The sequence below is a fragment of the Desmodus rotundus genome, chromosome 10, assembly GCF_022682495.2.
Source record: "Desmodus rotundus isolate HL8 chromosome 10, HLdesRot8A.1, whole genome shotgun sequence".
Taxonomy (NCBI): domain Eukaryota; kingdom Metazoa; phylum Chordata; class Mammalia; order Chiroptera; family Phyllostomidae; genus Desmodus; species Desmodus rotundus.
The window spans coordinates 38,679,550-38,693,700 of NC_071396.1; the positions used below are offsets into that span (position 1 = coordinate 38,679,550).

General features: G+C 46.9%; 1 protein-coding gene across 3 annotated transcripts in view; it reads right to left on the bottom strand.

The window, feature by feature from the left end:
- Positions 1 to 1,473: 1,473 nt before the first annotated feature.
- Positions 1,474 to 14,151, bottom strand: part of INSR (insulin receptor) — a 161,655-nt gene continuing 148,977 nt past the window's right edge. For all 3 annotated transcript variants that reach the window (XM_053912402.2, XM_053912401.2, XM_053912403.2), the window contains 2 exons: positions 8,293 to 8,427; positions 1,474 to 6,325 (listed from right to left, as the gene is read on the bottom strand). In XM_053912402.2, the coding sequence (XP_053768377.1) occupies positions 5,983 to 6,325; positions 8,293 to 8,427 (478 nt within the window). In that variant the 3' untranslated portion in view covers positions 1,474 to 5,982. The remainder of the gene's footprint in view (positions 6,326 to 8,292; positions 8,428 to 14,151) is intronic.

Sequence of the window (14,151 nt, forward strand, 5' to 3'; positions counted from 1 at the left end):
CACCGAGGAGACCTAGGTGTGGCCTAGGAAGACGCCCCTCTTGCTAGCAGGCGGGACTCTGACAAGAAGCCCCTCTAACACCGAAGACTCAGGATGAAGCTTCGGGACCCCATGGACAAACACCACCGCCCCAGGTCAGGGCCCCAGGGACCCTGCTAGAGCTGCACTGACGTCACTTGGCCAGGAGTTTGAGGAGCCTGAGTGGCCCCTCTGGACAGACAGACCACCCACCCAGACTCAAGCATCCCTGGAGAGTCTTTCCTGGGGAGAAAAGCATTTTCATTTTCCAAGGTGTCCATTGAATTTCATCAATCTGGGGAGGCGTAATTCAAGCTCCTGCCACTCCCAGTTAGCAGTGGCATCAATTTTTTAAAGAACAGGAAACTTGGAAGGGTTTGGGGGTGTGGGGAGGACATCCTGGGAGGACCACGAAGAATAAGTCTTACCTCAGTTGACCTACACTGCGTCCATAGGAAGTAGGTTTACCGTCTTCATTCATAGATGGAGAAAGTGAGAAGTTCAGGTGTCTGTTGTAGGATTTGACTCCCTGCTGGCTCACACGTTCTGGTACCCCCACGCGCCCCCCCCTGCTCTCCACAGCCCCTCCCCTCTCCCACACCATGCTGACTCAGCTCATCCATGGCACTTCCTCTGGGCAATGGGACCACAGCAAACACCACACAAGTGGAACTTCAGAAAGTGCTTGCGATTTGGAGCTTGCTCTCTCGTCCAAGGGTACGCTGCAACCCCCACCATTTGAACGAGTCCCAGCTAGCCTCCTGGAAGATGAGTCGTCCCACCGGCCTCACAAGAGGCCTCAGACACAGCAGGGAAACTGTGAAGGACTGCCTCACCAGCACATAGAACTGAGGAATAAATGTGCTGTTCTAAGGCAGTAGGTTTTGGGACTGTTTGTTACACAGCAACAACCAACATGAGAAATTATGTGACTTGTGCAAAGTCACACAGGCTGCTGAAGGCAGGGAGTCTGTCCCCTTACCCATAGCACTCTGCATTCAGCTCAACGCAGGCTGTTCAGAATCCTCCTGCAACCTGCAGCCTCCTGCTGGCCGCCCGCCCACCCCGGGGAGAGGTCCACGCCCCCGGACGGCGTGTAGAATATTTAGCATGTAAGTCTCTAGCACGTCGAAATGGAGCAAGACCCCAGAGGTCTCTGTCATTCTTGGAATGAGCCCCTTAGTGCTTGAGTCACGGCAGGTCTAGGGTCATTGAGGGAGCAGTTACATGCCCCTGGAATGGACAGTTTGTTATTTAAACCACCAGTCCAACCGCACCAGGTGGGCAGCACTGCACCACCAGCCCCACTGGTGACAATATCTGACCTTCTGCTTCGTTGCTTTGAAGGATCTTGGGGTTTGTCCCACAGCTCCCTGGAAGGTTTCCCTTAACACAGCCCACCCCACAGCCGCACAGCACACAGGTCCTTGTTTGGACACCACACGAAAACGAGACTCTTCTCAGATAATTTATTCAGAATTTTCATATAAACAGGTAATTACCCCATGTTTCACATGCAGCACGATTTCAACACTCCCCCCCCACCCAAAGGCATGTTCTGTACATGGCCTTACTTGGCTCTTGTAGGAAAACATTGAAAATGGTAATTGAGCTCCTGGTGTGTGTGGTCTTACCAAGGTGTTCTTCACATAGCCACGGCATGTCTGACCCTGTGAGGCTGAGGGGGGGTGGGCGTCTGCTGCTGACACACGGGGCCGAGGCCACCGCCACCCAGACGCACACACACTCGCTTGGGGGCTACTCCTTCCTTCTCACGTGGAACCCAGAGTCTCAGATTCACCACCCGGCTCCTAACGAGGACGTTTAGGGCCTGTGCCCAAATAAAACTCTGGCTGGAGGCTGGTTCTGGACCTTGACTGGTGACAGAGAGGGGAAAAAGTCATTGTCCCCCATTTCTGGGGGGACCCTAAGGAAACATTTGCCTTCGGCTGCAGCCCTGGAAACTTATTTTGCATGTTTGAAAAGAACACATGCCAATCGGTTCTTTCCATTCCCAACCTCACCTGTGGTGTAAATCAGTATTCTGAAGAACATTCTGGAAGGTCTTCTGAAGGACACCATTCTACATGCACCATTTATGTACAATCAGCATCTCCCCGTTCCCCACCCCCAACACAAAGCATAATTTCTGAATAGCCTAAGGTGTCAAGGACTCGCCGAGTGGCATCCACAAGTTTTTTAACACCGACTTCCACCAAAGTAGAAAAACAATTGTCGTTGGGACCACAGCACCTCCAGCTAAGGTGCCCTGACGATGTCCCTGCCCACCGACCAGTGTTCTGACGATTGCAGACAGACACCTCCCAGCCCAGTGAGCACGTCTCACAGCAGCCCGCCCACCTGTGGGACATGGGGAGAGCTCCGTCTGTTCGCAGCAGTTTCTGCGGTCGCGGGCCGCCGCGCAGAGCCTCGCACCAGTTTTCTCAGCTGTGCTCAACATTTCTCCAAGAGAGCCGGCAGCATTGCTCCCTTCCTACCAGGCTGCCACGGCGGGAGAGCAGCCAGGACAGCTCGCAGAACGTGGGCGTTCCCAGACGTGTGTTTGCCATCACTGGTCCAGGGAGAAAGTAGTGTGTTTGGTATTCTCTTCCCAGAAGAAGAAACTACATGGACTTCACCACATGACTGAAAAGGGTTCCCATAATAGAGAGACATCTTTAAAAACAAACAAGAAGTGTCGACCTTGGCTGGCTTTGTTGCTATTTAGCCACAGCTACAGCCCCCCCAGCACAGCCACAGCCTCCTAGGACCAAGTTCTGCCACTACAGGCGCCGTCACGGGCACACGAGGAGGCGGCTTGTGCTCCGACGGCTGCTCACTCTTCCACTGCAACAGCGGAGGCAGCTACATGAAGTCCGTGAGTCCTATTTGCACGGGGGACCCAGGCTCACCATGCCTCTCCCGGGCAAGCAGGAACAGGGGAGTCCGCAGGGTAGTGCCTACAAGTAGGACAAGCGCTGCAGGGTTTGGTGAGCACAACGGTCCCGGGGGCTCTGTCCAGACCTACATGTGGGCTCTCGAAGCCCGACAAGGCAAAACAGAATTGGCTCGAGACCACCAAACCACAACACAGAGGTGCAAGTTTCCATCGCTAAAAAACGTGTTCAGTAAGCTGGTGGGTTTGGAGTTGGGATCTCTCAACATGCCTTCCAGGAGACACTGCACCGGATGTGTGCGTGCGAGGTGCCCGTGAGTGTGATGTGATCCGTCCCAACCCAGCATCTCAGTCTGAAAGTAGTGGGCACAAGTCCTACAGCGACCAGGGCACCTTTGGTGCTCATTTCGAGGGGATGCCAGCTCTGTAGCAAAGCCTGCTTTTCCCCGGAGGGAGACTGAGCGACCACTCCCTCCAAAGAGGAGCAGCTCAGGCCTGGGCACCCCATGCATCAAATACATATCAATGACCTAGAACTCGGTTCCTATTTGGGAAGCATGGTATCAATGGAGAGAAGTAAAAAATAAAATAAAAAATTTTACAAAGATTAAAATCAGAGAAGACGATCACCTGCTAGAAAAAGGACCTAGTGCTCACAGAAGGCCGCACCTCATCCCACCCCCCACCCCCGTCGAAATTCTGACTGGTCCCTGGCATTCGGAATCAGCCGATATGGAGTTTTCCTGATTCGGATCAGATCCCGGCAGAGTTCTGAAGTCTTGAAAACATCTATTATTCAACCTCACCCTAACAGTGCTGAGGTAGACTATGCTGGGAAAGAATCCCCACCCCACACTCACCTGTTTGTCTTTGATAAAAAAATTTATGTGCACTCCATTTTTTAGAGAAACGATTTTTACAGTGATTTTATATTAAAATAAATTATTTTCCCCTGATGTAAGAAAAACTTTCTGAATTAGAAAAATGTGAAAATTGCTGCAACTGTAGTCTGGAGCCACTGCAAGTTTACTATGACAAGAACGAAACATCTAGATCTACGTGGTATTTCTTAAATTTGCGTACAGACCCTCTATGTACAGAATGAACTGGGTGAAAATAATTTCTGTACTCTTGCTCCTCGTACATAATCGAGGAGGCTCCCCAGAAATACTTCACATGCTCTAATTCCTCAAACCTTATCAATAGGAGAGCAATAGACAAGGGGGTTTGTGTCTACCTGTGCTGTTAATCAGGAATCGCAAAGTTCGGGGTCGCACTGAGTCTCTATCTGCTCTCGAGTCCACAGCTCAAGAGCAGAGAAGGAAGCCGTTGAAAACCTGTGAGGAAATGCACTCGGGGGCGATCAGGGTGGTGATTCTCACGAACCAAAGTAACAAGTTCCCCGTGTTCTGTACTTGAGCAGCTGTGGTTCTTTTCACCAAATGAGAGAAACTGTGGATTCACGCTGGTTCAGAGGTTTCGGGGAGTGTGAAGGTCCTTAGCGCTTTCTCCCTGGGCTCTACCTGGTTGGGGCTGCAACACCGTAAGCACCTGAGAGCTCTGCTCAGGCCCCACACCTGGCCCAGCTGAGGTCACGGCACAGAGCAGCTTCTGGGAGATCAGTTCTGAGGACAGCTGGAGGCCCTGAGGTTGGAGGGGACGGACGGATAGGCTCTCACTTCATATTGCTTAGTGTCCTCTAAGTCCGTTTGTGCCGTCATACATGGGGGTCTGATCCTGGCGTGTCTGCAGAATAACTGGAGGATGTGTACCCCCAGTTTCTGTACCCCCAGAGGAAGAGCTTGAGGTACACGCAGGGAAGCAGGGGATCCAAGAGCCACAAGTGTATTTGAAGGTAGGGCTTAGCTCTAGGTGGCTGCCAGCTCACCCATGCAGAAACCTAACCATCCGTCACACCCAACTGTCCACGCCCTCAGCACGGCCTTGTGACATTCAAAAGGGTTAGCAGCGAATGTGGCTTTATTCCCAGAAACACAGAGGCCTTGAAGACCAAGCAAAGGGGCCCCTCGTGCCTAGCTCCCTATTGCCACACAGGCAGACCGACCCGGCAACCCTGCCCCCAACCCAGGAAACAGTCAATAACTTACGGGGCCGACCGGAGATTTGTTTTTAAATAAAATATGTTACAAATATATTCTCAAAACTCTTTATCATCTCAGGTTTGTTTTTTTTCCTTTTTCTTATGTCCTGGCTCTGTTTGGTCTTTAAAAGATCCATCATCACCCCAAACCACTCCCTCAGCTCCTGGAAAAGTATTTTTCACCAAAGTTAAGGGACAGAAGACGCCTGGGGCTCGACCAGGGCGCACGAGAGCCTGTCGAGGGCGCAGCCTCTGGTGGGCAGGACGGAGGGGGCCCGGCGCTCGCACACTTGGAAAAGTAGAACCTTCATGAGCCGACCCCCAGAGCTGCACCTCAGCATGAGCGTGTTGCACACACACACACACACACTCGGCAGCCTTGCCCACCCTGAACTCACACACTCACACACTCACACACTGGGACTGCAGACTATCGAAAGCACAAAAGCAGCAGCTATTGGTCAATCTGAGGAACTACTTTTGTGAAGGAAAAAAAACCTTCAGTCTGGGTGAGAAAAACCTCCCTAAAGTTCACTCCAGGAAGCCTGAAACTCTACTGGAACAGCATGTTTTTTCTTTCTTTCAAACTTTTGTTCCATAAACAGCTTTTATGTTTTATACTGTAGCTCAGACCCTAGCCCCCATCCCCACAAAAAGTCCTTGGTAAAAAACAGGTGCTTCCTTTCAATCAACCAGAGAAAGAAGTAACGTCCAGGCTTGACCCAGTAGTGCTGGTGAGGGCAGCGGCCGTGGCAGCCCCTGCCCTCTACGACCTCTACGACCACTGGGCAGACCAACAGACAGACAGACAGACGTGCTTTCAGGTTGTACGGTGAACACACTCGAAGAGCTACGGTCTCTCAGCTCCACTGGACAGCGGCAGAGTCTTGGGAAAATCCTGAGTTTTCTGAAGACCTTCCAACCAGAGGAGAGTGAGGCTGGGAGCCCCTCCCGCAGGCAGGCGCTGTTAGGAAGGGCTGGACCGGGGCAGAGTCAGGGCCCGCCCGTTCCTCTTGGCCCCGTTCATGTGGGTGTAGGGGGTGTGCTCCTCATAACTCCGCTTGAGACCCAGCGGGGACCCCACCCCTTCCTCCCTCGGGGAGTGTGAGGGCCGGTCCAGGGGCACGCTCTCTATGTCCTCGCACTCCATCTCCAGTTCCTCGCTCTCGGGTGCCTTGTTCTCCTCGCTGTGGAAGAAGGAAACTTCTGGAAAGCTGGGGTGCAGGTCGTCCTTAAGCAAGTCAACGATCTCTAGGAAGGTCGGCCTCATCTTGGGGTTGAACTGCCAGCACGAGCGCATCAACTCGGTGCTGTGGGACAGAGGACACGCTGAGGGTGAGTCCAGGCTTCCTACCGAGCAGTCCCACCCCCACCCCGGTGGCCCACACCTCAGGTGGCATGTTCATTTCAGGCAGTGGCTACATGTACAGGTAACAGTCAAGCAAAAGCAGCAATTCTATTGGGGGTGAAGGTCGGTTTTAGAAAGACTGAAGGGGCGGCCTTAACCCACAGATAGGTCAAGAACAGCCTCTCTTGATGCTGCCACATGTTGAAGACCACGGTTCCCCATTTTTACACATCCCCGCTGCTGACAGCCGCGGCTCTGCGGTTTGAACCTGCAGGGCCAGCTCTGCGAGGCCCTGCTGCAGGCCCTGAGGACGGCAGGGGGACAGACGCCGAGGGCGCGGGGTCTCCATTCTGACCCCTTCCTTTCCCCACCGTAACTTCTTCTAGGGCAGGGTCGGCAAACTCCGGCCCCTTAACCAAACCCGGCCTGCGTGTGTCTGTACGCGAACGTTTATCGGCGGACAGTCCCACGACTACGGCCGCCGTCCAGCCACAGCAGCAGACCTGAGGAGCGGTGACCAGGCCACAGAGTGAGAATTCTAACAACACGGCCCTTTGCTAAAAGCTCTGCAGAGCCCTGCCCTAGGGCTCCTGAAGTTCCCTGGTCCTGGAGCCGCAGCCGGCTGCTGCCTGGCTGGGAGAGGGCCTCCGTGAGCAACGGTTTGAAGCGCTTTGCTCAGAGACTCTACATAACTCGGCATCACACGTTTCTCGGTAAGCGGTCTCTTCAAACCATGTTTTTAACGTTGGTGTCTTCTTATTTGGGGGATGAAGCATAAAAATGGCCTCTCCCCCTGAATTTTCAGGTCAAACTTTTTTCTTAGGCGACACTGATAAAGGATTTTATATGTGATAAATGCTCATTGCAGAAAGTTAGAAGACACCCCAAAATACAGGGAACGTGCAGCTTACACAGCACTCTCCTTCAGATACAACTTCACGTCTTTTATCTGGACATATCTGGAAATGTAATATATACACACTTTTCCACTTAAATTTAACCAGTTTATATACTGAGTTATAAAACCTTTTTATAAGCATCATTTCAAATTTCAGTTGCTACATCATATTCATGTATCAATTTACTTGGCAGTTCTCATTTTGTTGGATGTTTAAACCATTTCAATTTTTTGAGACTTTAAAAATAACATTGCGCTGGGTAGCTCTTGTAGCAGGGAGATCAGAATGGTTACCCAGCCGTTCCACTGCTTTCCTTCCTCTCCCTCGCTCCCTCCACTCCGTCCTTCCTTTCTTCCCTTGCTAATTAAGGAAGACAGTGCTTTCCTTTATGTTACCCTCCCTGGACCATCAGTGGGGCTGGGCGGTTGTGCAGATGTTTAATGGTGTGTGCGCACGGGTGTGTGGCGTTCATTTGATCTCATAACGAATATTTAAAACAAAAGGTTTTTAATGTTTATGCACACCGACTTATTTTTCCAGTATTATTGAGATATAATTGAATACAACATTCTATTAGATTCATGACAAAATTTTAAGTCTATAAAGAATAATTACACCTCAGTGTCCCACCCAACTCCCTAGTTCCCTTCCAAAGTATGATGTACAAACACAGACGTCACAGAAAGATAAAATGTGCAAACACCAGCACGCAGGTGGACACGACACTCAAACAGCAGCACACAGGTGGACACGACACGCAAGCACAAGCACGCAGGTGGACACGATGTACAACCACAAATACAGGTGCGACACGCAATGCCTTTTAAGTGAGCACCCACAGGGACGATAAATGGTGATGGGAGCGGCCCTGACTTTGGGTGTGAACACAAAAGAAAACATACAGTGATACATTGTAGAACTGTAGACCTGAAACCTATATAATTCTATTAACCAATGTCTCCCCAATAAAGTCAATAAAAAACAAATCAAAAAAATAAAGAAAGAAAGAAACACCCCTTTCCACACTTACAGTCTCTCTGGACAGTTGTCAGGCTGATCCAGATGCCCTCCATCCATGACGAATTTCAGCACCTGCTCATTGGAGAGGCCTTGGTACGGCTGTTCCGCCAGGCTGGTGATTTCCCAGAGGACCACGCCGAAGGACCTGCCAACAAGAGTTGAGAAGAGTAACAAAGAGTAAAAAAATACTTAAACACACGCACACAACTTTCTTCGTTTACTGGAAGCTGGCGGGCCAGTTCATTAAATAATTGAGATTCACTTCCTCTCAAGGTGGCAGAGGCGGCAAACACTGCTTGCACCCTCCCCTGGCCAGGTGAAAATTACAGCTGAGTTATAAAACAATCAACCTGGAGAAGCATCTGAAGACTAGCTGAAGAGAAGCCTTGTAACGAAGGGTATAAAGAAGCAGCCTTGTTGAGACTGTTAGGAGGGGAGAGACACAGAACGGGGTGGCCCCTTGTGCCTGCGTGGAGGTTGAGAATCAGGAGGGGTATCTCAGCTGCAGAAATTCCCCTGAGGAGCAAGGGGGCCTAGGCCCACACGGGACTCCCCAGCCTGGAGCACCAGTGCTGGGAAGAAGAGCCCACAAAATAGCTGCTGTAAAAATCAACAGGGATTCTGACCAACTGGGTGAGAGGAAAGGCTTCTGGAGACTCAAACGTCCTCTGCAAGGGCCACGCCCAGACTCACTTGCTCTCAGGCACTTACCCTGGGCTCTAGTGGAGAGATAGCAGCAGGGGTGGGGGAGGGGTTGTCGCCAGAGATACACAGAGAGAAACAAATTGTGTGGCTTCAGAGCAAGAGCTGGAGGAACAGCTGCCACTGTCCCTAAGCTGAGCCCTCCTACCACACAGCCAAATGTGAATCTGCATTAGCCGAATGAACTCCATTCGCCCCACCCTGACAACCACGAGGCTACGCCTGACCCAGCTCACCCACCGCCCGAATCTTTCAGCAGCTGAGCCGTATGCGCAGGCAGGCAGCAGCGGCGGTGGGGCACCTGGTGCCTTTTGCTAGGCATCCAAGGCCTCAGTTCACAGGGTGCCCTCTCCCATGTACCCCCAGACCCAGAATAGGCAGCCACCAACCACGGAACACTTTGTAGCTCCCCCCAGGTAGCCTCAGGCCAGTCACAGGCAGTGGCTAATGTAGACCTGTACCAGAGTCCGTCCCCAGAGGCCTCAGAAACAACACACCCGATGGCCACCTTCATACCCCAACAGAGAACCACCTGGTCAGGTAAACAAGTGACACACCCAAAGGGTGGTCTCAGTGGGCAGCACAGTCCACTTGGGCAAACCGGACTCTGCGAGGTCAGCCCGCACACAGAAGCTCATTCCCTGTGGTAGTGGCCGATCCTTACAGCCAGCCAGATGGCCTGAGGGTCCTCCCTTCCACTGCAGTGCCAACAGCAACTGAGGCTCAATGGAAACAGAAAGGCACACACCACCCACACAAGGGGCACTCCGGGAGCACGAGGCTCAGGTGATCTATGAGACTGTCCCACTGGTCCCCACAGGTACGTAAGGCCACCCTGCCAATACTGGGAGACACAGAAGCTCTACCTAATACACAGAAGCAGACCCAGACAGGCAGCCAAAATAAGGGGACAAAGAAACATGTCCCAAATGAAAAAAGTGTAAGAAAACGCTAGAAAAAGAACTACATGAAATGAAGTCAAGCAATCTACCAAATGCAGAGGTCAAAATACAGGTTAAAAGGAAGCTCAAGGAACTTAGGGGAAGAACAGATAAATTCAGTGAAAACTGCAACAAAGAGATAGTAAGCACAAAAAAAGAACAAGGAAACCATAAAAAAGAACCAGTCGGAAATGAAGAATACAATAACTGAAGTGAAGAATACACTAGAAGGAATCAACAGAAGATTGGATAAAGCACAGAACTGAACCAGCAATTTGGAAGACAAGGTAGCACAAAGCACCTAAACAGCAAAAAGACAAAGGAATTTTTAAAAATAAGGGTAGTTTAAGGGTCCTCTGGGACAACATCAAGTGCAACAACATTCAGAAGAAGAGACCAGAAGAAGAAGAGAGAGACAGAGGGATTAACAACCTATTTGAAAATATAATGGAAAACTTCCCTAACCTGGTGAAGGAAACAACACAAGTCCAGGAAGCACAGAGAGTCCCAAACAAGACGAAGCCAAAGACAGCCACTCCAAGGCACAATAATTAAAATGGCAAAGGTTACAGACAAAAACAAAATCTTAAAAGCAGGGGGAAAAAAGGCAGTTAGTTACCTACAGGGGAGTTCCCATAATACGGTCAGCTGATTTCTCAACAGAGACAAACTCTCCAGGCCAGAAAGGATTGAGACGAAATAGTCAGAGTAGTGAAAAGCAGGGACCTACAACCTAGACTACTTTACACAGAAAGGCTATCATTAAAAATTGAAATAGAGATAAAAAGCTTCCCAGACAAGAAAAAGCTAAAGGAGTTCATCACCACTAAACCAGTGTAACAAGAAAGTTAAAGGGACTTCTTTAAGATTATTACAAAAAGATCATAAATATAAATAATAAAATGGAAAAGACTATATATATATATATATATATATATATATATATATATATATATAACAATAATCACTTTAAATGTAAATGGACTAAATGCTCCAATCAAAAGACACAGGGTGGCTGAATGGGTAAGAAAACAAGACCCATACATAAGCTGTGTACAAGAGACTCACTTCTGATTGAAAGATACACATGGATTGAAAGTAACAAGATGGAAAAAATATTTTATGCAAATGAAAATGAAGAAAGAGCTGGGGTAGCAATATTTAGACAAAACAGACTTTAAAACAAAGACAAAATAAGAGAGGAAAAAACCATTTCATAATGATAAAAGGATCAATACAAGTGGGTATAACCCTTGCAAACATGTATGCACCCAACATTGGAGCAACTGAATACATAAAGCAAATACTGATGGGCAGAAAGGGACAGACCGATAGAAATACAGTCACAGTCAGGGGCCTTAGCACACCATTGACACAAACGGACAGATCTTCCAGACGGAAATTCGGCAGGGAAACGATAGCCTTAAGTGACACATTAGACCAGGTGGATTTAATCGGTATTTCTAGAGCATTTCACCCCAAGGCAGCAGAATACACATTTCTTTTAATTGCACATGAAACATTTTCCAGGAGAGACCAAATGATAGGCTACAAAACAAGTTGCAATAAGTTTTAAAAGACTGAAATCGTATCAACCATCTTCTTCAAACACAAATCAATTCATACACAAATCAATTACAAACAAAACAACTGAAAACACACTAACATATGGAGGCTAAATAACATGCTAAACAATGAATGGGTTGACAATGAGATTATGGAAAATAATCTCATTTATTCTCAAGATACCTTGAGAAAAAATGACAACAACCTAAAACCTATGGGACACCGTGAAGGCAGTTCTACGAGGAAAATTCATAGCAATACAGACCTACCTCAAGAAACAAGAAAAATCTCAAATAAACAATCTAATCTTAACACCTAAAGAAACCAGAAACATAAAAACAACAACAAAAAAGCCCCAAGTGAGTAGAAGAAAGGCAATAAAAAAGATCCATGCAGAAATAAATCAGCCAGAGTATAAATAAACAATACAAAAGATCAATGAAACCAAGAGCTGGTTCTTTGAAAAGATAAACAAGATTGAAGCACCTTTAACCAGACTGAACAAGAAAAAAGAGAGAGGACCTAAATACATAAAATCAGAAATGAAACAAACTGACATCACAGAAATACAAAGGATAATAAGAAAATACTACCAACAATTATATACCCATGAACTGAACAATCCGGAAAAAGTGGATAAATTCCTAGAAACATCAATCTCCCAAGAATGAATCAAGAAGAAACAGAAAATCTGAACGGAACAATCACTACTAACAAAATCAAATTAGTAATAATGAAATCCCCAACAAACAGAAGTCCTGGGCGGGATGACTACACAGGTGAATTTTACCAAACATTCAAAGAAGAATTAACACCTATTTTACTCCAAATATTCCAAAAAATTCAAGAGGGAAGAAGGCTTCCAAGCTCTCATGAGGCTAGCATTGTTACCCTGACTCCGAAAGAGGAAAATTACAGGCTGATACCCCTGGTGAATACTATGCTGAAGTCCTCAACAAAATATTAGCTAACCAAATTTAGTAATACATTGAAAAGATTATACGCCATGATCAAGTGGGATTTATTCCTGAGACCAAGTTTGGTTCAATATCTACAAATCAATTAACATGATACATCACATAAATAAAAAGGATAAAAATCGTATGATCATGTCTAGATAGAGAAAAAGCATTTGACAAAATCAAGCACCCATTTATGATAAAATTCTCAGCAAGGTGAGAGTAGAGGAAACACTTCAACATAATAGAGGCTCATATCATACTCCAAAGGGAAAAGCTAAAAGCATTTTCCTCAAGTTCACCATAGTACTGGGAGAACAAGCCACAGCAATCAGACGAGAAGAAGAAAGAAAAGGCATCCAAACTGGAAAGGAGGAAGTAAAACTGTCGTTATTTGCAGACGACATGATACTGCATATAAAGAACCCTAGAGATTCCACCAAAAAAAAAATTTTTAGAACTGATAAATGAATTCAGTAAAGTCGCAGGATACAAAATTAATATTCAGAAATCACTTGCATTTTTGTACACTAATAATGAACTATCAGAAAGGGAAATTAAGGTAACAATCTCATTTACAATTGCATCAAAAAAATACCTAATAATAAATTTAACCAAGGAGATAAAAGACTTGTACAATCCTTGGAAAATTATAAGATGTTGAGGAAATAAACTGCAGAAGATATAAATAATTGGAAGCATATACCATGGTCAGGGATTGGAAGAACTACCAAAAGCAATCTATAGATTTAATGCAATGTCTATGAAAACACCAATGGCATTTTTCACAGAACTAGAACAAATAATTGTAAAATTTTGAAAAACTTTTCAAAGGTTTTATATATTTATTTTTAGAGAGGGGAATGGAGGGAGAAAGAGAGGGAGAGAAACATCAATGTGTGGTTGCCTCATGCATCCCCCACTGGGGACCTAGCCCACAACCCAGGCATGTGCCCTGACTGGGAATCGAACCAGCGACCCTTTGGTTTGCAGGCCAGTGCTCAATCCACTGAGCCACACCAGCCAGGGAAAATAATTGTAAAATTTATATGGAATCACAAAAGACCCCAAAGAGTCATAGCGATTTTGAGAAAGAAAAGTAAAATTGGAGATATCATGCTACCTGATATCAAACTATACTACAAGCTATAATAATCAAAACAGCATGGCACTGGCATAAAAACAGACACATAGATCAGTGGAACAGAACACAGATCCCAGAAATAAACCCATACTGATATGGTCTATTAATACTTGACAAAGGAGGCAAAAAACAGTCTATTCAATAAATGGTGTTGGGAAAATTGGACAGATATATGCAAAAAAAGAAACTAGACCACCTTCTTAACCATATACGAGAAATATGATGTGAAACCATAAAACTCCTAAATGAAAACATAACACAGTAAAATGTGTGGCATTTCTCTTGGCAGTATTTTTTCTGACGTAAGTCCTCAGGCAAGGAAAACGAAAGAAAAAATAAACAAATGCAACTACATCAAACTAGAAAGTTTTGTACATCAACAAAGCAAAAAAGAACCTGCCAAATGGGAGAAGACATTTGCCAATGATACATCTGATAAGGTGTTAACATCCAAAATGTATAAGGAAATCATACAACTCAACACCAAAAGGAAAAAAAAACCCAAAACAAGCAATCCAATTACAAAATGGGCGAAGGACCTGAATAGAAATTCCTCC